The sequence below is a fragment of the Carcharodon carcharias genome, chromosome 4 (assembly GCF_017639515.1).
Source record: "Carcharodon carcharias isolate sCarCar2 chromosome 4, sCarCar2.pri, whole genome shotgun sequence".
Taxonomy (NCBI): domain Eukaryota; kingdom Metazoa; phylum Chordata; class Chondrichthyes; order Lamniformes; family Lamnidae; genus Carcharodon; species Carcharodon carcharias.
Genome location: NC_054470.1, coordinates 42,959,643 through 42,984,614, shown reverse-complemented (window position 1 = coordinate 42,984,614; position 24,972 = coordinate 42,959,643). Strand labels below are relative to the sequence as shown.

The 24,972-nt window shown below is 43.2% G+C and overlaps 1 protein-coding gene across 2 annotated transcripts in view; it reads left to right on the top strand.

Annotated features, from left to right (window-relative positions):
• Positions 1-24,972, top strand: part of auh (AU RNA binding protein/enoyl-CoA hydratase) — a 361,819-nt gene that overhangs the window by 177,350 nt on the left and 159,497 nt on the right. For both annotated transcript variants that reach the window (XM_041185257.1, XM_041185258.1), the window contains exon 5: positions 22,567-22,659. In XM_041185257.1, coding sequence (XP_041041191.1) covers positions 22,567-22,659 — 93 coding nt within the window. The remainder of the gene's footprint in view (positions 1-22,566; positions 22,660-24,972) is intronic.

Below are 24,972 nucleotides of genomic sequence, written 5' to 3'. Positions count from 1 at the left end.
CATTAGCTTAAGTTATCACACTGTCACTGTGCATGCCAGGTACCCATCGTCTTTCAATGATCCATGGGGAATCCAGTTTTAAGGCTCCCAACAATGATGAGACTACACAAGAATGTTTGCACCATCTGAAACTCTCACCTCTGTGAACAGCACTCTTACCTTCATCTGACACCCTAGCCTCTCTGGTTGGTTGACCGAGGTGCATGGCGTCTCTCCAGCTCCAAGGCATCCTGCTCAAGTTTGGATAGGGTTGGGAGGTTTGGTGGGTCTCTGCCTGTCCGCGACCTTTCAATGTTGTTATGGGTGTTTTCTCATGAAAGAACAGAGGAGCATTGACGAGTCCACTCTCTACCTGCAGCACCATTGCAGCCTGGCCAACCCCACCTGAGGAATACCTTGCAGGGCATTTCTGAGTTGTTGCCCTTGAGCTGCCAGGGCTCACCCACTTGGCCAGCTTCAGCATCATTGACAGTTGGCATTCAGGCTCTCACACCCCTAAGCTCCACAGGGGCATGGCCAGACCTTAACATTTCAATACACTGATCCGTGCCAACACGGTACTTACCCTTTCTGAGTGCAGCAGATCGTTAAACCTTTTGCAGCACTGCACCCATGTGCACCCATGTTGTGGCTGCTGACTTGCGCTGCCACCTCCTCCCAAACTCTTTTTGTTAGATGCGGTGGCCTCCTCCTTCCATCTCTGGGGACAAGGATATCCCTCCTGGCAGCCACCTCCGCCAGGAGAACTGTGAAGCATTCATCTGAAAACTGGAGGTCTGAGTGCCCGCCCAACCTGCCCTCCCGCCTAATGCCTCCAGCCGCATTTGATGCCATAACTTCAGTGTTCACAACGCAGAAGATATGTTCTTCCCTGGCAGCTTTCAAGGAGCTGTCTGTGCCGTTTTTAAACTCGCCGCCGGGTCGCAATTGGACCCGGCGGCCAACAGGCTCCTGCCCCTTTCAGACCATTGGGAGGACACGTCTCATGCTGGGCTGGCCTTAATTGGCCAGCTGGTGTGAAATCGTGGTTGGTGGCTGATCTAAACCAGTGGCCCATTTTCCGACTGGTCACGGGCCCGCCAAATGCGCCTGCCCACCAAGGATAAAATTCAGGCCTATGTTTTGAAGGATTGATTTGTAATACCATCTTTTATTATTGTTATTCTCTATTATTATTATTATTATTATTATTATTTATTCTCTAGATTTATTCATATGGACACTGTCAAAATTGCCTCTGGGTCAGAGGTTTTGGTTTCAAGTTGCTCTCCCGGACTTAAGCTCAAAAATCAAGGCTGGCCCTCCAGTGCAGTACTGAGAGAGTGCTGCACTGTTGGAGGTGTCATCTGGAGGATAAGTCGTTAAAACCAAGGCCCGCCCTCTCAGAAGGATGTAAAAGATCCCTTGGCACTATTAAAAGATGAGCAGTGAAGTGTCCTGACCAATTATTCCTCCCTCAATCAACATCATACAAAAAAATCAGATCATCTGCTCATTATCACATTACTGTTTGTGGAAGTGTACTGTGTGAAAATCAGCTACCATACTTCCTATATTACACCAGTTATTATACCATACCATACATTATTATACCATACATCAAAACTACTCGCTGGCTGTAAAGCACTTTGAGATGCCTGGAGGTCATGAAAAGCGCTAAATAAATGCAAATCTTTCTTTTATCATCATCTTTTCAAATTAGTCAGTATGGCATATAGTTAGACAGACTATTTAAACTAAATTCCCAGGCTACAATCAAGGATTCTGACCTTTGCAGCTGTTTAAGTTCTTAAGTTGACAGAGCCTTCTGTGTTTTGACTTTTTTTGGCTTTATTCATTCTTGGGCTTTGGACATTTCTGTTAAGGTTGATGTTTATTACCCATCCCCAGTTGCCTTGATGGTGGGCCTCCTTCTTTAGCCACTGGTAATGCTTTGATATTATTGTTGTAGTACAATTCAGGACCTGTACCCTTTTGATGATCTGATCAGAGTGCAACATGATCTATGTAGATAATTTGAATATTATTGCACTTTCTGTGATGGTCATTTTGAAATGTAATGTAATGTTCTTTTAGATATTGTATGAATAAAGTATATTTTTGCAAAAAAATAATTACCAGAAAATGCTGAAAATACAATTGGTCAATTATAACTTGTTCTGACAAAGGAAGCTGTAAGAAAAAAATGTATTTTCATTCTTTTTTAAAATGTTTGTATTTTGTGCTACTGGGGACAGTTTATGTTTTAAGAGAGGGATTTGCAGTTCCTACCATCTTTTACTATTGACAACGGTGGACCACATCGTGGTCTGAGTGACTTGATAGGCCACTTTGGTTTGGAACTGGAGTCACATTTAGGTCAGGTAAGGACTATCAGTTTCCTTCCCTAAAACACGTTGGTTTTTACAAGAATCCACCAGCTGCATGGTCACTTTCTACTGATCCCAACTTATGAAAATATACTGATTTTTAAAAAAAATTGAATTAAAATTCTCAAATTACCATAGTGGGATTGGAACTCATGGGGCTGGATTTTACGTGCCCCTGCCAGGCATGTTTTCAGCGTGTGGGTGGGTGGGGACAGGAATGGCATGTAAAATATGTGGAGTGACTAGCCCACCAGCTTCCCCTCCATGCCCGAGCTGACCCTATAATACACTAGATTAGCAGGCACTGAAATTGGCAGCCCATCCACCATATATAAATAAATAAAAATCAGTTAGACTTGTTAGCAAGCTTATTGACCAGGATAATTTGCCCATGCAGTTGGCGTGACAGGCAGATGGGAGTGGGCAGACCACCTTTTGTGGCCTAGATGAAAAAAGACAGGCAAGAATTGGGGACATCTCAATCGGGGGAATACCCTGTGTACATTTGGGTCACCCCACCTTACCCCCACCACCAAGATGTCACCTCCTCATCCTTGTCACCTGTTTTCCAAAACCAAGCTCCCCAAAACCCAGCCCCCAACTTCTCTCCTCCCCCCGTTCTTGGGCTCTTGATCCCTCTCCAGCCCATTTCCCCCCTCAAAAGCCTGGAACTAATCTGGTTGTGGCAGGCATCCATCTTCTGTGTGTTCCTTCTTGCACTTCTGGCAGTGCCCGCTGCCAGTCTCTGGCACTGCTGGGACTGCTAGAGGTTGGCTGGCAGTTCTTGGGCAGGACTTCCTCCCACCGAGGGAAGGAAGTTTAACACGCCTAAGCATGTTATGGATGTGTGAGAGTGAGCTTCTTCCTGGCTTGTTTGCTGCTGACCGACTTTCTTTTCTGCCCACCCCATAAAATCAAGCCTGATTTCTTAATTGTGAGCTCAATAACTTAACCATTACACAATTCCTATCTAACAGATTTTATATGTTGAGGATATGTGTTAAACTGTGTTTTAGTAAATATTTTGTATGTGAATTAAACACTTTTTGGTTCAACGTCTGTCTCTTGACTCTGACAAGAATATTTGTCTAGTTCATCATGAAAGGAGAGGGGTGAATTGTTCTCTTGGAGCAGAGATGCCTAAGAGGAGATCTGATAAAGGTATGTAAAATCATGAATGGCTTAGAGTAAATAAAGTGCTATTTTACAGTGACTGAAGGATCACTAAAGAGAGGGTATAGATTTAAGGAGATTGTAAAAAGAACTAGAGGCAACATGGGGAAAATCTTAACATGAGTGGTTAGAATTTGGAATATTTGGACTATCCTAATAGGATGGTGGATATAAATGCCATTGGATCCTTCACAGGGAAACTTGGCAAATAATTGAAAAAGAAAATACTTCAGGATATGAGAAAAAAGCAGGGAGTGGGACTTCTAATTTGCTCTTTGAAAGAGCCAGTGCAGACTTGGTGGGTCAAAAGATCTACTTCGGTACTGTACTGTTCTATCATCCTTTGATCCTATGAATACAAAGGTGAGAGGTAATGCAGTCCAGCAGTCAATGTACAGAGTAAGGATTCTGTGTTATGACACTGGGGTCAGTGACCTAAATATTGAGCAGAACAAATGCACTTCAAATTGTCTGCTTAAAAGAGTGATTAGTGATGCTGAACCCAAACAGAATATGTAATAACCAGAAAATGTGAGTTACGCAAATACACTATAACTTGCTTTTCCTCTTTATATGCTGACTTGCTGTGTACTTGTAGTACTTTGCATTTTTCCCCTAATTTATAACATTTGCAAGTTTAAGAAAAGTTGATAACCTGCCTTTAGCAGCACATGCTGAAGATTATTAAATATTCTACATGGTATATCTGCTCACTTCATTGAATGTATTTGTGCTTTACTATCAATCGTTCTCAGACTTGATGGATATTGAATGCATGTTTCATAGAACATGTTGCAATTGCTGTCTTACATGTAATTGCCTTGAGAAACAAACATCTACTGGCTCTTCAAAGAAGCAAGTGTTTGCTGGATGATGTGGTATGGATTATCTCTAGCTCATGGAATTTCAGTCTTGTTGATCGTCAGAAAAATTGTTTCCTCATAAGATTGTTTCCCTTCTAACACCTTAACTTGGTACCAAAGACCCCTCCTTTTTAGTACGAAGTGTGCATTAAACATTTTTTTTTTTGCTTGTGACTATTTGGTTATAAACGCAAATCTAAACTACCCAATTAGAAGACTCTGTTTTAAAGCAGTGAATGCTGGGTCACAGATGTTACTACAGTATCATGTTGAATTTGTATCAACTGGACTCTGAATTTTATATTTTATATACTTTCAAAAATTTTAGTTGTTGCACATGCTACCTGTTATTTCTAGTTCAGGTAGTCAGCAGATAACCTGTGAAAAATAAGGATATAAGAATTTATAGAGTGGATAAGGGTTGGTAGGGCGCAATCAGCTATTTTTAAAAAATCTCAATTTCATCTACCTATTCTTTCAGCATGTGTCTCAATCGTAATCTTGCAGAAACTCATTTAATTGCCTTTTGAATCCATTTATATTGTCTTCTTCAATGGCCTTCCCATGTAATTTATTTCAAACATTCATCTTTATTGTAAAAACATTCCATTTGCATTCATTTCTTTTAGCTTGTGTTTCTCAGTATTTGAATCTTTCACCATAATAAGTCGTTTTCCTGGATCAAATTTGTAATCCACTCACAATCCTGAAATAATATTTCAAAGAAAATAAACCCAATTTGCTCTTCGATCATAATTTAATTCCTGAAACCAGATGATATCATTTTAATGCTTTATGTAGTAACGATTTAATGTAACTAGGTACCTTATTTGTCCTTTTCAATTCAGCCAAGAACTCTATTTATGTTGCTATATTTATACAGAATATACTAGATCTCTTCCTTGATGAATATACTATATGAATATTCAATTTAATTTAACCTCCTGTTTTTATTTTGTTTGCATATTGAGTATCTTTCAATTTATGTGCATTGAAATGCATCTGCCACCTGTTAATCCAATTGCATAAAAGATTCAAGTTCTTATGAATCTGGTTGCATTGTTCTTCATTATATACTGTCTCCTTTGCAAGTTTGGTGTTAAAAATTAAACTTTTCTTATTCAGTTTATCAATATATATTTTACATAAGAGTCCCAAAAGTCTTAACACGCTACACCTAATTTGTTTACAGTTGGCAAGTGCCCATTTGTGGTCACCCTCTATTTTCTATTTTTAACTAACTATCCGTGATCATACTTAATGCATTATGACACCTTTAAATTTGGGCCCTACCCAACTCTTGTACATGCCATCTAGGCTGACATTCCAGTGTATTTCTGTTAAGATGCCATTTGTTCCATGTGATGGGTAAAATGGTTACTGCTTTAAAGACTTCATTTGCATATCATGACATCAGAGGTCACATGAATTTAACAAACCACAGTGCACAGAGATATTTATCCAAACATCCCCCTTTTCATAAAATTTCAGTTCATAAAAAAAGGTTGCATGCGCGATCATGTGCGAGTTACTACACACACATAGTCCATAAAGAAAATTATCATTCATGAACAAAAAACAGTTTGTTCCTTCCAGTCTGTCTATCCCTACACATGCATTGCACAGGTAGGGCGAAATTTAGTGCCCTCCCCTAAGGTGAGTTTGGAGGTGGGGGCAGTGAATGGGCATAATTTAATCTGGCGAGAAGATGCTGGGTGGGGACCCCGTTGCGTTTCCATCTCAGTACTGATTAAGTCTGGGGATGGAAGACTCACGGACGTCCTTCCTGTCCCACCGCTAATTGTCATGGTTGCTTGTGGGCTCCCAGGGGAGTGGGAGAGATATCCTTCAAAGGCTCTTAGTGCCTGATCGAGAGACCTGGCATCAGAAATGGGGTGCCTGCTGAGAGTCAGCTCCATGGCCTTCCTACCGACCCTCCTGACCCTCTCTTCCGTGACCCCCACCCTGTGACCCCCATACCGCCCTCACACACCTGTAGCCTGGGTCGCTCCTCAAATCTAAGCCTCTGGTGGGAACAGTGCTGGTAGCTACCATGCTCATCCAGTGGCAGAGCCTGCAATGCACAGTTGCTGGCCTCTAATTGCTTGGCAATTCTTGGGGACAGTATTTCCCCCCTCTGGGTTCTTGATCCACTGCTGGCCACTTAAGTGCCTGGACGAGACCCTCACCACTTGCATTAAATGCTGGCCATAACCTCAAGAGTGTTCAGGTCTTTTTATGCTACCCATGTGAGTTGTTGGTTTTTCATCTTGCCTCTGCTGGTTCCTAGGATTACATTGCTTCTCTGGGGAGTGTTGTTGCAGTGGTGAGTGTTGCTGCTGTGATAACTGTTGCTGTTGATGCATTGCATTGGTTGGGGAATGGTTGACCTCTGGGACTGATGGTTGTTCATTTCCTTGCTCTGTCAGCAAAATCCCAGGATATTCTATAAGTATATCAATGGGAAGAGGATAACCAGGGAAAGAGTAGGGACCAAAGGGGCAGTCTCTGGGTGGAGCCAGAGGACATCGGTAGAGTGTTGAACGAATACTTCACATCCATCTTCATCCAAGAGAATGAGGATGAAGGTATGGAACTCGGGGAGAGAGACTGCGAGGTTCTTGAGCAAATTGATATAGGGAGTGACAAGGTATTGGAGGTGTTGGCAGGCTTAAAAGTGGACAAAAGGGCTCTGACCCCTGCGATCTCCTAATTCCTTAATTCCTCTCTGGCCAGGGGGAGGTGCCAGAGGACTGGAGAACAGCTAATGTGGTTCCACTATTTAAGAAGGGTTATAGAGGTAAGCCAGGGAACTACAGGCCAGTGAGTCTCATGTCAGTGGTAGGGAAACTATGGAGAAAATTCTGAAGGGGATAATCTAACTCCACTCGGAGAGGCAAGGTTTGATCAGGGATAGTCAGCATGGCTTTGTCAGAGGGAGGTCATGCCTAACAAATTTGATTGAATTTGTTGAGGAGATGACCAGGTGTGTAGATGAGGGTAGTGCAGTTGATGTAGTTTATATGGATTTCAACCAAGCCTTTGACAAGGTCCCACATGGGAGATTTATAAAGAAGGCAAATGCACATGGGATACAGGGTAACTTGATAAGGTGGATTCAAAATTGGCTTAGCTGTAGGAGACAGAAGATGTTTGTGGTTGTGACGATAGGTTTGATTTCACCATGTATGATTGAGGGGACAACTTCTTTACGCAGGTCCCAAGTTGCCAAGTAGGCTGGCATTTGTTGAGTGTGTTTGAACTCTGGCTCTCCAACTCACAGATCTGGCAATGTTTTGGAAGCTTTATCAAAGTAAAATTTGGCCTTCTTTCATTTCACTTTGATCTTGTAACTCACTCCTGTTACTACTTCTGGCTTCAGTAGATTTTTAGCTATTGGAATTGTAGTCTAGGTGCAGTGTGACATTAGTCATGGAACTGGACTACTTTCCATGTCGTCAATAGTTGTGCTTCTCCATTTTAAGATTGCCTTGTTACATCTGTGCTGGATCTATTTGATTTTTTTGATAATCCCTTTGGCAATTTTCACTGCTGCCTCAGCCTTTCCATTTGACTGAGGTTAGTGTGGAGATGATGAGTTAAATTTCCCAATCATTTATGAAGTATCTGAATTCTATGCTTGTGAACTGAGGGCCTTTGTCACTGATCACAATGTTGGGAATGTTGGAAAGGTTGTGGCGGTGTAGTGGTATTATCAGCGGACCAGAGATCCAGGGTAATGCTCTGGGGACTCAGGTTTGAATCCCATCATGACAGATGGTGGAATTTGAATTCAATCTGGAATTAGAATGAAACCATTGTCGATTGTCGTAAACACACATCTGGTTCACTAATGTCCTTTAGGGAATCTGCCGTCCTCACATGGTCTGGCCTGCATGTGACTCCAGACCCACAGCAATGCAGTTGACTCTTAAATACCACTCAATTGTATCTACGAAGTCTAAAAGGAATGAAACGGAACTGTCCACTTGGCATTGACCTAGGCACCGGAAGTGACAATAGCAAACTTAGTCCTATCAACCCAGCAGAGTTCTCCTTACTAACATCTGGGGGCTGGTGCCAAAATTTGGATAACTGTCTCACAGACTAATCAAGCAAAAGCCTTACATAGTCATACTCACGGAATCATACCTTACAGACAAAGTCCCAGTCACCACCAACACCACTTCTGGATATATCTTGTCCCACCGGAAGGACAGGCCCATCAGAGGTGGCGGCACAATAGTATACAGTCAGGAGGGAGTTGCCCTGGGAGTCCTCAACATTGACTCCAGACCCCACAACGTCTCATGGCATCAGGGCAAACATGGGCAAGGAAACCTCCTGCCGATTACCATGTACTGTCCCACCCCCCTTGTTCAAATCAGTTCTCCTCCATGTTGAACACTACTTGGAAGAGGCTGGCAAGGGCGCAGAATGTACGCTGGGTGGGGGACTTCAATGTCTATCACCAATAGTGGCTCAGTAGCACCAGTACAGACCGAGCTCGCTGAGTCCTAAAGGACATAGCTGATAGACTGGTTCTGCAGCAGGTGGTGAGGGAAGCATCAAGAGGAAAACACATACTTGACTCCAACCTGCCTGCTGCAGATGCATCTGCCCAGGTATGCCCTGTACACAAAAAGCAGGGCAAATCCAACCTGGCCAATTACCACCCCGTCAGTGTATTCACGATCCTCAGTAAAGTGACGGAACAGGTCATCATCAACAGTGTTATCAAGTGGCACTTGCTTAACAATAACCTGCTCTCTGATGCTCAGTTTGGGTTCCACCAGGATCACTTAGCTCCTGACCTCATATTTCTTGGTTCAAACATAGACAAAAGAGCTGAAATCCCAAGGTGAGGCGAGAGTGACTAAACTTGACATCTAGGCAGCATTTGACCGAGTGTGGCATCAAGGAGCCCAGGACATCACTGCAGGAGTTCCTCAGGGCAGTGTCCTCGGCCCAACCATCTTCAGCTGCTTCATCAATGACCTTCCTTCCATCATAAGGTCAGAAGAGAGCATGTTCGCTGATGATTGCACAATGTTCAGCAATATTTGCGACTCCTCAGACACTGAAGCAGTCCATGCTCAAATGCCACAAGACCTGGACAATAACCAGGCTTGGGCTGCAAAGTGGCAAGTAACATTCGTGCCACACAAGTGCCAGGCAATGATCATCTCCAACAAGAGAGAATCTAAACATTGCCCCTTGACATTCAATGGCATTACCATTGTTGAATCCCTCACGATCAACATCCTGGGGTCTACCATTGACCAGAAATTGTACTGGACTATCCATATAAATACTGTGCCTACACGAGCAGGTCAGAGGCTAGGAATCCTGTGGTGAGTAACTCAACCTCCTGGCTCCCCAAAGCCTGTCCACCATCTACAAGGCACAAGTCAGGAGTGTGATGGAATACTCTCCACATGCCTGGGTGAGAGCAGCTCCAACAACATTCAAGAAACTTGACACCATCCAGGACAAAGCAGCCCGCTTAATTGGCACCCCATCCTCAAAAAATTTCACTCCCTCCACCACTGATGCACAATGGCCACAGTGTTTACCACCTACAAGTTGCACTGCGGGAACTCACCAAGGCTCCTTAGACAGCACCTTCCAAACCCATGACCACTATCATCTAGAAGGACAAGGGCAGCAGACAGATGGGAACGCCGCCACCTGGAAGGTCCCCTCCCTCCCACTGACCATCCTGATGTGGAAAAATATCACCACTCCTTAACTGTGGCTGGGTCAAAATCCTGGAACTCCCTCCCTAACAGCACTCTGGGTGTACCTACACCACATGGACTGCAGCGGTTCAAGAAGACAAGGGCAATTAGGGATGGGCAATAAATGCTGGCCTAGTCAGTGACGCTCACATCCCATGAACGAATAAAAAAAATGATGACTCAAGTGTGCTTTCAGGTATTCTACAATTTCACTAGTTAGCATTGATGTTTATTACACTGGCTGATGTGGTCCTAATCTCATTACTCATGTTTGGCTGGTAGAGCACACCCCTTGCCTTCCTCAGACTAGACTTGATTCTATGATGGCTTGTGTGGATGTCCTTCAACATCTCCTTAGGGATAATGGCTCTTGTCCCTTTGTACAAGATGCCATCTTGGATGACCACTTCATCTCTGTCTGCACAGTAGTCTGTTATATGATTGTTTCAGGCCATCCTTTCACCACAACTTCCTGTAGCGCTTGAAGAGTTGCATCTTGTGTAGTTTTCTTGATCTGAGCAAAACTCCTGCCTGTCAGGATCTGTTCAGCAGCCAATGGGTTGGTGTGATGCGAAGCACTGCAACTCTTCTGGTAAGCAAAGGGTTAGCAGTTCAAGCCTTTGACTTGTTTTAACTGAGATAAGGAGATTTTGCTTAGCGTCCAAGTCTTCTTTCTTTTCATTGTATTGGATTCTCAGTTTCGTTTGTCCTCTTGAATTGAGCATCCTACCATCATGGATCCTCAACTTTACCTTCGACGGCTTCATTTTTGCATCACCACCATGTGCAACGTCACGCAAGTTCTGCAAAGCTCACGATGTTGCACGTAACACTAGTGTCGATCTGCACATTCACTTGATGGTCTCCTTCTACAGTCATAATTCCAACAGTGACAAACCACTTTCTACTTTGAGTCTTGATGACACTAATCTGTTCCAGGTTGTAGAATGATTCATCAGAATTATCATCAGACATCTCTCCACCCACCATCTTTATGGGCTTAATTTTCTTCTTTCCAGCAAAACACTTGTGTGCAGATTGGTTCAGTTTCTTGCAGTTAGAACATTGCTTTCCTCACACTCGACATGCTTCCTTTACTTTCTTGTGGTGTCCTCCAAATATTTACATCCGGTACTCTGGCTTTGATCTTTCTTCTAGTTGTCTTTAAATTGTCCATCCTTTTAATCATTGACTTGTGCTTAGAAGGATTGCACCACCTCTCAGCATAATACAAAGCCTCAATAGTTCTCCCATCAATACTCTGCAGTTAATGATTAGCCATCTCAGAGCTTCTGCACATGTCAATAGCTTTGAGAGTGAGTTTCTCTTCTCCCAGCAAAGTGCTCTCACAGCAGGATCTGTGAGATCCTGAGGCAATCCTATTTCTGATCTAACCATCACCCCTTGAAATACAGTGGCATTACCACAGCTGAAGCCCCCACTATCAACATCCTGAGGGTTACCATTGACGAGAAATTGAACTGGGCTAGCCATATAAATACTGTTGTTGCAAGAGCAGGTCAGAGGCTAGGAATTCTGCGATGAGTAACTCACCTCCTGACTCCCCAAAGGCTGTCCGCCATCTACAAGGCACAAGCCAGGAATGTGATGGAATACTCTCCTCTTGCCTGGCTGAGTGCAGCTCCAACAACATTCAAGAAACTTGACACTATCCAGGACAAAGCAGCCTGCTTGATGTGTACCCCTTCCACAAACATTCGCTTCCTCCAGCACTGATGAACAGTGGCAAGAGTGTGTACCATCTACAAGATGCACTGCAGAAACTCACCAAGGCTCCTTAGGCAGCACCTTCCAAACCCACGACTGCTATCATCTAGAAGAACAAGGGCAGCATTTACATGGGAACACCACCACCTGGAAGTTCCCCTCCAAGCCATTCACCATCCTGACTTGGAAATATATCGCCGTTCCTTCACTGTCTCTGGGTCAAAATCCTGGAACTCCCTCCCTAACAGGACTGTGGGTATACTTACACAATGTGGATTGCAGCGATTCAAGAAGGCAGCTCACCACCACCTTCTCAAGGGCAACTAGGGCTGGACAATAAATGCTGGCCTAGCCAGTGATGCCCATATCCCATAAATGAATGAGAAAAACAGCCTTTATTTGCCCATACTCTCAAGATTCAACTAAACGTATCAGTGCAGTCACATAGTGATCAATATTCTCCCTCTTTTTCTGAGTTCTGGTATTAAACACATAGCATTCATAAATGACGTTGGTAGAGGGTAGAGGGATCTTCAAGGCCTCCAAAATTTCACATCATGCTTTCCTGCTCCAGGGTGAGGTCTAGGATACAATACAGTTTGTAGCACTGTTTGCTCATCACTGATAACAGATATGCCCTCTTATTTGTTCAGATTTTTTTCTTCAATTCTGTGGGAATCTCATAATTCTAGAAGAATTACCAATTGCCTCTCAAGTCTCCCTTCATCTCTATAGGAGCAAGTATTGGAATATTCAAATCCATAATAAATTCACCCAGCTGAATTTATGGATTGTTAATGGTATGTTAATTATATTGTTAAGATACACAGGTGAAGGGCATTGTTTAATTAAGTACTTAGAGCACTTATAAAAGAGACTGGGGCTTGGCCTAAATAGCCAAGTGGTAATGGTACTAGGCTTGTAACCCTAAGATCAAGAGTTCAAATCTCACACTGGTCAAACTATGAAACAATGTAACTTAATCTGAAAAACAGATGGAAATGTGTTTGTACTCGAAAGAGTTATAAAAGAGACTGCTGGCTCTGTTGTTATGACATCTGAGAAGGAGGACAATGAGGAAGATGAAAGCAGGAGCGGGAACGGGAGCAGAAGCAGAAGCAGGAAGAGGCAGCAGCCTCTGTCCAGGGTCATGGAGATGATATGGAGGGGCAGAGTGCAGCAGTGGGAGACCACCTGAGGGGCAGATCCTTGTAGCCATGACAGATTCTTTACAGGAGCCTCTTAGTTCTGAGTAGGTTCTCTTAGATTCTTGAAATGTCACCAATTGCATTAGCCTGTTCCTGGTGAGCAGCTTCTGCATAATAAACTTTTAACATGGAAGCCACACAACTTCAGAGAAATTCCCATCCCCAATGGGAGAGAAAACCACCAGCACATACTGAAAGGCAGTGCCATCAATGTGGCTGAAACCATGACCATCATAACCCTTGGCCTCAATATAGTGCACAAATACAACTTGAAGTCCTTAACAACCTGGAACTTGCACATGTTAGAGGCTGACAATGAGCCAGAGAAAACACCACCTTGTACCAAGTCAAACCTTGCCCACTATGCAAAGATTGCCATTAGGAAGCATGACTTTAGACCCATGACATTCAGATATGATTGTATGTGCTGGCGGTACTGCAGCAACTACATCTGATCTTTGAGTCTGATCATTGATCCTCGCTTAAAGACAATCATTGATGGACAAGAAATGCTGCAAGGAGCATTTCATCCACAACCCTTGGTGTATTACTACCTTATCTGAAAGTCTGGAGAAGGAAACAGCCTTCCACTGCTGGACATGCATGGCCCTTGCTCCTGATAGTGTCTTCAATGCTAATCATAAGAACCTCCTTCATTCTGTAAACATTTTCATTGAGGATATTCGTGTATAAAAGCAGATCAAAAACAAACCAGGGTGAACCCATCAGTCATTGAGACAACAGGGTGCCCTGTGCTCACAAATGCTCATACATAGTATCCCCTCCTTGTTGTGTCTGGCAGGAGGTGGAGGCAGGTTGTTCAATTGTCCTGCTAAATGGCATTGAGGAGCATGGTGGCTGGCCTCAAAATGCAGGGATCCGTTGACAGCAGCCTCTACATTTCTGCAGGGCAGCCATTGCCACTGGGACAAGGAGAGCAGATGAGGGTTCTGGCAGACTGGCCGGGAAGTTCGAAGATGAGGGTGCTGACATACTCTCAGAACCATCACCCTCCTAATTACCTCCACAGCCCTAGGCTGGCCTTCTGTTGGGTTAAATGGGACTGGATGCTAGTGCACAGCAGTCGCCCATTGCAGCGCCACCAGATGACCATGTATTCCATGGATGTCAGCGTTCATAAACTGAGTGGACTGCTTCAGGCTACTTGTACTCTTTGCAGGGAAGTTACGTTGCTCGTACATCCACTCTGTGTGATGCTGCATGTGTCTCTCCATGAGATTGGCCATTCTGTCATGATTGGAGCTCATGCTGTTAAACCTGCATGACAAGGTAGAGCTCATCACTGCCATGGATCCCTCCACTCGCAATGCATGAGCTCACATTGCCTCAGGGAACTCCGCCAGATGTCTGCACACCTCCTGCTGATGCTCCAAATATGGCATCCCATACGGTGACTTCTGAGGCTTACCTCCATGCTTACTGGAGCATCATCGTGACTGACCTCCTTCACGGATGTCTCTGACTCAGACACCTCCTCCTGCACTCTGGTGCAGTGCCCTTCACCAAGTGCCACCGACTCTAAACATGCACTACATCCCTCCGACGAGCTAGTATCTGTGTTGGCAGAGTGTGGGCTGGTGCGCTGTGACACTGCCTCCTCTCTCTTCCTCCTCCTGATTCCCAAGGGATAAGGTGGCCTGGGGGATGAGCGCGGGGAGCTATGTGAGACACAGGATGTGATGGGATGTAGCCCTTTACATTATGAGAGCACGCTCTGATATATGCCATTGCCTTTAGCCTCTAACCGTAATTGCGGTGCCCTTATCATGCAACCCAGCCTTTGCACTCCCTCTCATACCAATGTACCCATTGGCTCAGTGATCTAACAGGATGACCTCCACTGTATCACCATGTTCCAAAGTGCCTCTACCACCAACTTCAGCACCTTCTATAGATGATTCTCCATCCTCGACAATGAACCCTGGCTAATTCCATGGCGGTCTCCTCCACATTCCTGATCACCTGTAGCCTTATGGACCCACCCACAGTCTAGACCATCTCTCTGGCATTATGGGCCCTCTTGCCCTGCACTTACAACACATAGAATGATGTTAATCTAATATATAGTGCTGCCAGGGACAAATCTCCTGAATCTTGAATTGCATCACAGGCTATATTTATACCTACAGGAGTAGCCTGGAGTCGCAAGCCTTCATGCTATATGAGAGGCATGTGCCTCCTAGTCTCCCACCATAGATGCAACATTCAGATGTGAACCATCGCTTGGATCTCTGTTTGCTTCCACCGAACAACTCACCTTGCCAGAGCATGGCAGGTCATGGAACCTATTCCTGCACTTGCAAAATTGCGCATGGTCCCCTGAGGTGCTCATGGCGGAATCCATCTTCTGCCATGTCCTATTGGTCATTGTGGATGGATTCTGCCAGCCGCTTGGATATAAAGTGCTGCGGCATCTCTGGACCTTCTCGACCAAGATCTGCAGTTCACGGTCACTGAAGCAGAGCACAGCCACTTCTGCTCCTTCCCCATTTGGCTTGCTTTGTGACATTTTGGCATCACAAATAAAGAAAAAAACAAGGGCATAAAAAAATAGTAGCCACTTGGATAAGAAATTGGCTGAGTTAGGGAACAGAGAGTAGTGATGAATGGTTGTTTTTCCGATTGGAGGAAGGTCTGTAGTGGAGTTCCCAGGGGTCAATGTTGAGACCCTTGCTCTTGATATATATTAATGACCTAGACAGTGGTGTGCAGGGCATGATTTCAAAATTTACAGATGCTATGAAAATTGGAAGCATTGTCAACTGTGATGAGAATTGTCTTGAACTTCAAAAAGACATAGACATATTGGTGGGTTGGACAGACAAATGATGAAATTCAATGCAGAGAAGTGTGAGGTGATTAATTTTGGCAGGAAGAATGTGGAGAGACAGTATAAAATGTAGGGAGAAATTCTAAAAGAGGTGCAGGAACAAAGGGACCTTGGTGTATATGTAAATAAGTCATTGAAGGTGGCAGGGTATATTGAGAGACCAGTTAATAAAGCATATGGCATACTAGGCTTTATTAATAGGGGCATTGAGTACAAAGATAAGGAGGCAATGTTGAACTTGTATAAGACACTAGTTGGGCCTCATCTAGAGTCCTGCATCCAGTTCTGGGCGCCATACTTGAGGAAGGATGTGAAGGCATTGGAGAGAGTACAGAGGAGATTCACAAGAGTGATTCCAGGGATAAACAACTACAGCTATGAGGATGGATTGGAGAAGTTGGGTCTATTTTCCTTGGAGAAAAGAAGGTTAAGAGGAGACTTGTTAGACGTATTCAAGATCCTGAAAGGTACGGACAGGGTAAGTAGTGAGAAACTGTTCCCACTCAAGAGTACATCAAGCACTAGAGGGCACAGATTGAAAATAATGGGCAAAAGGAGTAGAAGTGATGTGAGGAAAATTTTTTTCACCCAGAGCTTCGTTGGAGTCTGGAATGAACTTCCTGAGAGGGTGTTGGAGGCAACTTCGACCGAGCTATTCAGAAGAGAATTAGGTTGCTATCTGAAAAGAAATAAGATGCAAGGTTACGAGGATAAGGCAGGTGAGTGAGATTAGGTAGAAAGCTTTTTCAGTGAGGCCGTGCAGAATCGATGGGCCGAATGGCCTCCTGCACTGTAATGATTCTGTGATTCTATGTAAGTTTTCCAGCTTCGAATGGTCTCACACACACACATCTGCTTATATACGTGAACCAGAAGTTCTTTATCTCATCAATGTTGGAGGGGGTGGGGGTGGGGAAGAAATGGGGCTGGACAAATACAGGGTGGGCCTGGCATTTGTTCCTGTCGCTACCAGTTGGCATTTTGTGCTCTAGAACACAAACTACCCTGCTGGTCTGCTCCCTCTGAATCACACTGTTTTGGCATGACAGTGTGCAGCTGAGGGTCTTGGGCAAGGCTCAATTGCATGGTCTCACCCTGAGAGATGGGTGGAAGGACAAAGGCTCTGCATATGGTATCTCTCAATCACCCCCTGAGACATGGTAATCTGAGTCAATTCAGAATACCATGAGTAGCAAGATGTTGCCATTTTCAAGCCTGTATCTTTTGAAGCTTTTCCAGTCTTGCCTTGTAGAGGGTGCTCCTTCATTACAAGGTGAATACACAACAGTAATGTCTATATTTTCCTGACAACTATTACAGTTAATGCTCACCTGACTCTTGATTGACATCTCCTCCCAGCAATAGCAGCACTTCCATCCACTTCCTGCCTCATTCTTTTAAACCTTGTCTGAGATGTGTTACCCAATGCAGGGCCTGCTCCACATCTGTGCTGCTTCAGGGATTGGTGGGCCTGACTCCATCCCGCACCCAATCCTCTCAGAGAAAAAATCCAGCTGTTCGGGGCAGTTTCTTTCAAGCTGGGCCTATGCACCCATTCTGGGAGTGAAAATCCAGGTTCATGTTCCATGTGGCGGGTAAAATCGCTACAGCCCTAAAACCTTTATTTTAATATCATGACATCAGAGGTCACATGAGTATGGCAAGCCTCAGTGTACAAAGGTATATTTATCCAAACCCCATCCTATGATGTGATGTAAAACATCGATCTTCTCCGCCTCTTAAGACAGACAGACATTCAAGATTCCTATTTGAAGAGCGGGGATTTCTCTCTTTTAAACATACCAAAACAAAAGAACCACGATTACTAAATGATTACACTGAAAAATCAATAAACACAATTCGCCTTGTTTTTGTATTTTAATATTATAGTCAATTCAGATTCAGTATGAATTATATGCTATATACTCTGGATACAACAAAGTTAGATCTTGCTTTATTCCAAGGCTGCCTGCTCATAATCCATGTTGAACGTTTCATTGAAATTATGACAGATGTGAACTCACATGCAGGTCTAATCCAATATAATCAGAGAACAGATGAGGAGATGGAATTCCAACTGTCCCAAACCCCAAAGGCACAAAATGCTGAATATCCATACAATAGGCAGGTATCCTAAACAAACTAACAATAGGCAGGTATCCCAAAAAAACTAACAATAGGCAGTGATCTGAAAAAAACTAACAGTTTCACTAACTGATAGGTTTCTGATGACGATGGCATAACCAACAAAGAGGCAAGCCTTGGCCATAGTCTCTGAGTACTACCCATGGTAACAACTCAACTGAGACACACAAGCCCTTTCTTTCCTTTGTTTTTAAACTTAGTAACCTGATGTTCTAGGTAACAATTTTTCATCACACTTTGTCCTGGTCAACAAACACTAACACTACAAAAAACCCCTTTCAGCCATCTCGTAGAATGCAATAACACAGAAAAGGTTATTAATTGTATTATAGTGTCTCTGGTGTTTTACTCCATGAGTTATCAATTTCTAACCTTAACATTTTTAATATAAGTTATGCCAAGGTCCTTCCAAGGTGTCAGTCAGAAATCCTGAAATGTTATAACACTTCATGCAGATCTGTTTAGCTATCTTCTCAGATGAAATAAAGAATGCTTCAACATCCCTTTCCTCAAATTTTGAAAGAGCTTGCACAAATTTAAACATCTCCTCACTGGGTTTTGATCTGGAAATAAGCCCTGCCTCACCGACTGGTGTCTCTTTTTTAACTGTCAGCATTTTAAGCTGGAATTCTCTTTCTTTTTCTCTTTCCTCCTGTTCTAAGTACCTTTCTTGTTTTCTTTCTCTCTTCTGCCTTTCTGCTTGTTCCCTTTGGAAATAAAGTTTTTACATTTCCATTTATCTTTCCTTTCCTGCCCCCTCGAGTTCCAATTTTTTTATTTGTAACTGAATTTGAGCCCATTCCAATGAATCACCCCTTGGAGAACTCGGTCTCTCGGGAATTCCTTCCAATTTCGAATGCTGTGCCATCGCTTCGATTATCTCTGCCTTCCTAGCTTTGGCAGGCTATCCTACTCTTAATTTACTTGCCAATTCGATTAACCTGGCTTTTGGGATCTCTTGTAAAATCATCAGGGACATCCCTTCCACTTGCAGGAAAGCTTTAGCAGTTTCCTGGGTCATGTTATTTTTGACAGTACAAACCTGGTGTTTCCTTTTAGCTTTTGTTACTTACTAAATCGTCATTGTCTTTTATTCAAAATATCCCAGACCTGAGCCCCCAAACTTTGTCATAATTCACTGGCGATAGAGCACTGTAATATCAAGCCCCACTGTTCCCCGAGCTGCAACAAATGTGAAAAAGTTTGCTTAAACCACCAGATTGCCCCAACTCTACCTAATTGTTTAATTTAGGTTAACAGAATACGAGCACCAGGTTTGTAAACTTAATAAGTAAATAACTGTTTATTGAACAAACTGTTGTTAACCAGTGGCAAAAGAAAGAAAGAAATATGAACTGCTAATTTTTAATTCTATAACCTAAACTCCGTCCCTTCTTAAATTCGTATGCACACACATACAAGACATACAAAAACATGGATTTTAAGGATGGTACAGAACTGTTCAATAGCACCAATTCCGGAATGCAGGATGTGATGGGTTGATTTTGATTGATGTCTTCCAAATTCCTCTCAGTTTTTGTCAATGACACGAGGCGGTCTTCCAGCACTTTCAGTATTTAGTTCACTGGCTGAACACTTGTCTTTCAATGTCTCCAACAGTGATTTTCCTCTTTGCCTCTTGACAGGGGTTTTTAGAGAGAGAGCAGGTTATAGAGATAGGAGAAGAAAAGCCAGCTAGCTATTATTGTGGAATTACTGGAAACTTCCACACACAGGAGAAAGAGGTTTTAGGTCTTCTTCCTTTCAGGCTAGGAGCTGTTCTGCTGTACTGCTCTCACACAAAACCTGATCACCTGATCAGGAGCCAAATAAAACACTTTTGCCAGACAGCTCTCTTGGTCCAGGACTCCTTTCTGGTACCGCCCTGTCTTCCATGGCACACTTTGTTCCAGGGCAGCAACATTGCATATATCTCATCCTGTTCCAGTGGACATGTCTTTCAACCTGCAGCCATTGTAACTTTAATCCACAGTCCAACAGAAAATAAAAAGATATGTTCTTTACAACAGTCAAACTGAAATAAAAATAAATGTTCCTTACATATGCTAGAACTGAGGTTCAAACAGTATAGCCTAGAATCCCAATTTTTTTTTTACAGTAATATGACTCTCATTTTAGTAATGATATAATAGCCACGTACTAAGAATCTTAAATTTGCAGAAATTGTCAATTGGAGTTAATTAATTAAGCATTTTAATTTTTGTTAGATTATCTGTTGGATGCTTTGATGCTAGCCACAGTAAACATGGGCTTAAGATCATTGCTAATTGTTTTCTCCAGACCATAAGGAAGTTACATAGACTGTCCAGTATTTACCAAGCGTATGAAAGTGCTTCACAGTCAACACTGTACTTTCAAATTGTAGTGACTTTGTATCTAGCAGAGAGGCTGAGATGTATCTGGCTTTGTGGTAACTTTTTGTCCAATGAGAAATGGATAACAAAGATTAGTGTTGTGCTGAGAAAGCGGTCTGTTCCCACATTTAGCAAGACCCAGACAATATTCAGCCTTGGGCTGAAAATCCAGAAACATCACAGTACCTTTGAGAAGATTATGAGTGGAATTTTAGGGTCCCTCGCTGGTGGGTTTGATGGTGGGGATTTATAAAATGCAGTGTGTGGCCTGCCCATCACCTATCTGCCCGCCCTGACCTGTCTCACATTTTACAGGGGTGGGGGAAGGTGGTGGAGGTGGTGGTTGACCCGGCCGCCCTTAGGTCTATTGATGCTCTTAAGTGGCTTATTAATGGTCACAGTGCCTCAACCCAACCCAGCCTCGATCATACCTGTGGCACCAGGAGGCCCATGCCATGTGGCAGACCAGGCAGTATTCATTGTGTGGGCTGGTGTTGAACAAGTGGGGAAGGCACCCATCAAAGGCGCCAACCACCCCCCCCTCCCCCGCCTACCCTCCCCACGCCCCCCCCCCCCCCCCCCCCCCACCCCCAGCCCACTTTAACCCTCCCACCACCAGTCTCTAAACCTGGCCACCCAACTCCCTCGTTCCCCTTACTGGGGCCTTCCAGTCTGTCGATATCCCAGACTTATCTTCAGTCTGACATCCATTAGCTCCTCTCTTTTGGGATTAGCTGTAGCCCCAGAAATGACCATTGCTTGAACTTGGCACTGCAGGGAGATGTTATGACCGAGTAGTTGGTAAAGCTAAGTTATTTAAAAATCCTAGAGGGAAACTTTAAGCAACTGCCATAACCTATAATTTTGAGTGTTATGTTTGAGATGCAACCCTACATTCAGGAATCATACCACCAGTTCTTGAGAGGTTTTGTATTAAGCCAAATGAAACATTTTATTCATTTATGCAAGTTACATATGTACACGTGGCTACATATTACTACGATCATAACTTTTAACAAATTCCCAAATTAATCTCCATTAAAGCAACAGCAACCCGTAGACTTAACCATACACCAGGCAAAGTATTTTCACCTTACAAATTCAAAATGAGGTTTTTTTCACTTTGGTTCCTGTGGAGATAGTTGGAGGCTTACAGCTGATTTTGATCTCTCATTGCCTCTACTTTATACACACAAAGCTGCTGAAGTTATACCTAACACAGCCCATTGAATATAAATTCTCATTGTATCACCAGCCTCTTTGAACTCCACCTTTTAACAATGAAAGTCCTTTCATAGTACCAATTTTATTAGTAATGTAAATATATTGCTTGGTATCTGCTAGCTAGGTGGTAGTTTTCGCCCCCCTTCTTGAATGCTCTATTCAAAAAATGCTAATGCACTCTATTTCTCTTACATATCGAAATTAGTACACATCAAAGCACCCAGACTAGCTGGTTTTAATGCAATTAAGACAGACCCACAGATTAAACCTCTATTTTAAAAGAAAAATATTTTCCAATAATGTTATGTACACTAATACCTTCATTACAGACTACAGCATTGCTAGCCAATCCACTTCACCAGGAGGACTTGAAGGCATGACTTACTCCCCAGATGGGGCTGAAAGTCTCTCCCTGAGCCAATTAATGCACTGCCAAATGTTAAATGGCTGTGGGGCAGCTGGTATTGGTAAGAATGTGTTCCCTGCTGTCTCTTTGGATGGCCTACTAACTCTTTGAGTGGTTAGGTGGAAAACCCCTCCATCTGAAAAATCCTGCCCTATAACAAACAAATCCCGTGATCAGCTTTACTTCCAGAGAAGATAAAAACAATCTTTTTGTTCATAGGTATATTTATGCATAAGTCAAGATCTTTGTTGTTGTTAAAATAATCAAGATCGTATACCATCTTTGGCGTATGTGAATTGAAGCTATTCAGTAAAAAGTTAATAAAAGTGTGCATTCATGTCATGTTACTTTTATACTGCAGCTTCCATGGTTTCCACTTTGCAACAATGTAAAATTGAAATAAAGCTGATCTGTTCTGAAAAGAATATTATTTTCACCTTTAAAAATTTTATGTTGCATAATTTATTTTTGTATGTACAACAGGTAACCTTCCAATGCCCACAATTGCTGTACTTGATGGTGCTGCCTTAGGAGGGGGCCTGGAAATGGCTTTAGCCTGTGACATTCGTGTGGCTGGTAAGAGACAATTCCATTAAATACTTGATTAAATCAAGTGTAAAGGAAAATGAAGAATAAAGGTATTAGGGGACTAAGACCTCACACTGGATATTTTTATAATATATCTTTTTATGTGTATATATATATATATATGTATATATATATATTCATGGCTAATTTCTAAAATGTTAAAAACTGGACAATGACCGTTTACAATGGCTGAAGCCATGTCTGTCTGTGACCCTGAACAAAAGAGTTACCATGGCAGTATCACAGCAACTTGTACTTTGTTATCTTTGAAGAGACACGAAGAATCCCTGTGGACTGCAGAAACCAAGTTCAAAGAGAACTATATAAAGGTCATCTGCACTGCATAAGCCAGGCCTCGCCAACCGGAGTATATTCATCTGTCAGGACAAAGGACCCTGCAACATTCCTTTTAAGTCTTAGTGGTTAGCACATTTAACAATCTCAGGGACCCAGGCAAAGGAATAAGCACCCTTTGTCAAAGCCAGAGTGGAGAGATAGGAGTCATGTGACATGGACTTTGCTTGTGGAACCAGTAATATTGCCTTGTGGAACTGTAAACTCAGCCTGCCATTTTACCATCTACAAGTAGCAGCACAGAAAAAGGGCTCTGCCCAGAATGAATACCTAGCCCCATCTACACTGTTTCTACTGGAACTTCTGTACCATCGCCTACAAGACTGATCCATCTCTATGTGCCTATCTCATGATGGAAGTCAACTCTAATGAAAAAGTGAATTATACAGCACCAGTTTTCAGCTTGCCGACCTTTGGGAAGGAATACCTCATTGGGCATTGATTCTGACTCTGGACTCACGTGAAACAATAATTCTTTTCTTTGCCCAGTAAATCTTTCTTTTTCTATCCCTCTTTTACTGTACGAGTGAAGAGGAGGCAATGTTGCTACCCTCCTCCCGCATTTGAGTATGTGCAAATAAAGTAACTCTTTGAGATCATCCTACCTTGAGCTTGCTGTGGGATTATTACTGAAAATTAAAACACACCAAAACTGAGGGGTTGGGAAATATTGCCACCGCTGATAAAGGGGGAAGCAAATAAAAACACCTTTCTGTTTATGGATGGGTGTTGAGAGGAGGAATCAGGGCTGCTTAAATTAAACCCTCTCCTGTCTGTAACATTAGGATTAACATTAGAAACACCTGATACTGATGTAACTATGGGCAGAATTTTATGCGAGCGCGCGCCCAACCGGATTGGGCATAAAATCGCACAAGATAATGCCGGGCTAGCATCAGGATGTCATCGCGCACTTGCGTGATATTTTGTTTGGTGGGCACGTGCAAAAGTCGGAAGTGCGCAAGCCGACAATTAAGAGGACAATTAAGCCTATTATTGGTGCAACTGTCTGTGATTTTTTGTGGCCGGTCCAACCTTACAGTTGGCGCATGGGCGAATCGGCCAGGCAGCTTTTACTTTTTTATCAAACCTCATCCAAGGGTGGGATGAAATCTCCGTTAGGAAATAAAATAAAAAGAAATATCTTGGGCAGCATTTTTATGAGGTATGCTTTCAGGTCCTTGATTGTGATGTATGGACGTTTTTTTGCAGCTTTTTAGAGCTTTATTTCATTTTTGCAGGTCTGCAGCGCCCTGAGGCACCTCCCTGCCTTTAAGGAGCTCTCTCGCAGCATTCACCCCTGTCTGCGGTGATGTCATTGCCCGCCCTCTTCCTGTCCCCACCCTGGCAGCACTAAGCTGGAAATTTGCAGCGCCTGTTTCACGCTGGCTGGCCGTTAATTGGCCAGCCAGCGTGAAATTGCGGTTGGGGGCCAATCGTAGTTGGAGGTCCATTTCCCGACTGCCCCCTGGCCAATTGATTGCGCAAGCCCGACAACTGAAAAATTCAGGCCTAGGATGCAATGTCACATGACTAAGTCTGGAAGGAAGGAGAAGCACAACTTTGTATAGAGTTACTGAGATGTATGTAGAGCTGTAAATGAGTAATAATGATTTAATGAACTGTAGTCTTAAGTAGCTTTCTTAGGGAAACAAACCCCAAAGAACTCCATCTAGACACTGAACACAGGATGAAACAGAAAATAGTCTTAAAAGTTTCCTTAGAATCTCTTGCTCTCTCTAATATAAAGTGGTGGTCGTATGTTACAGTTCACTCAGGGAGTCTGAGTTGCAGTGGCAACTTGCCCTTTTTTACATGCATGTTGTAGTCTGCAGCTACGGAATGTGATGATAGAGGCTCCAACTTTCTTTTCATTACACGCTGACCAGAAATCTCTCCCACTCTTACCACCTGCTATTGGCATATGGAAGGATTTACACTTTGATA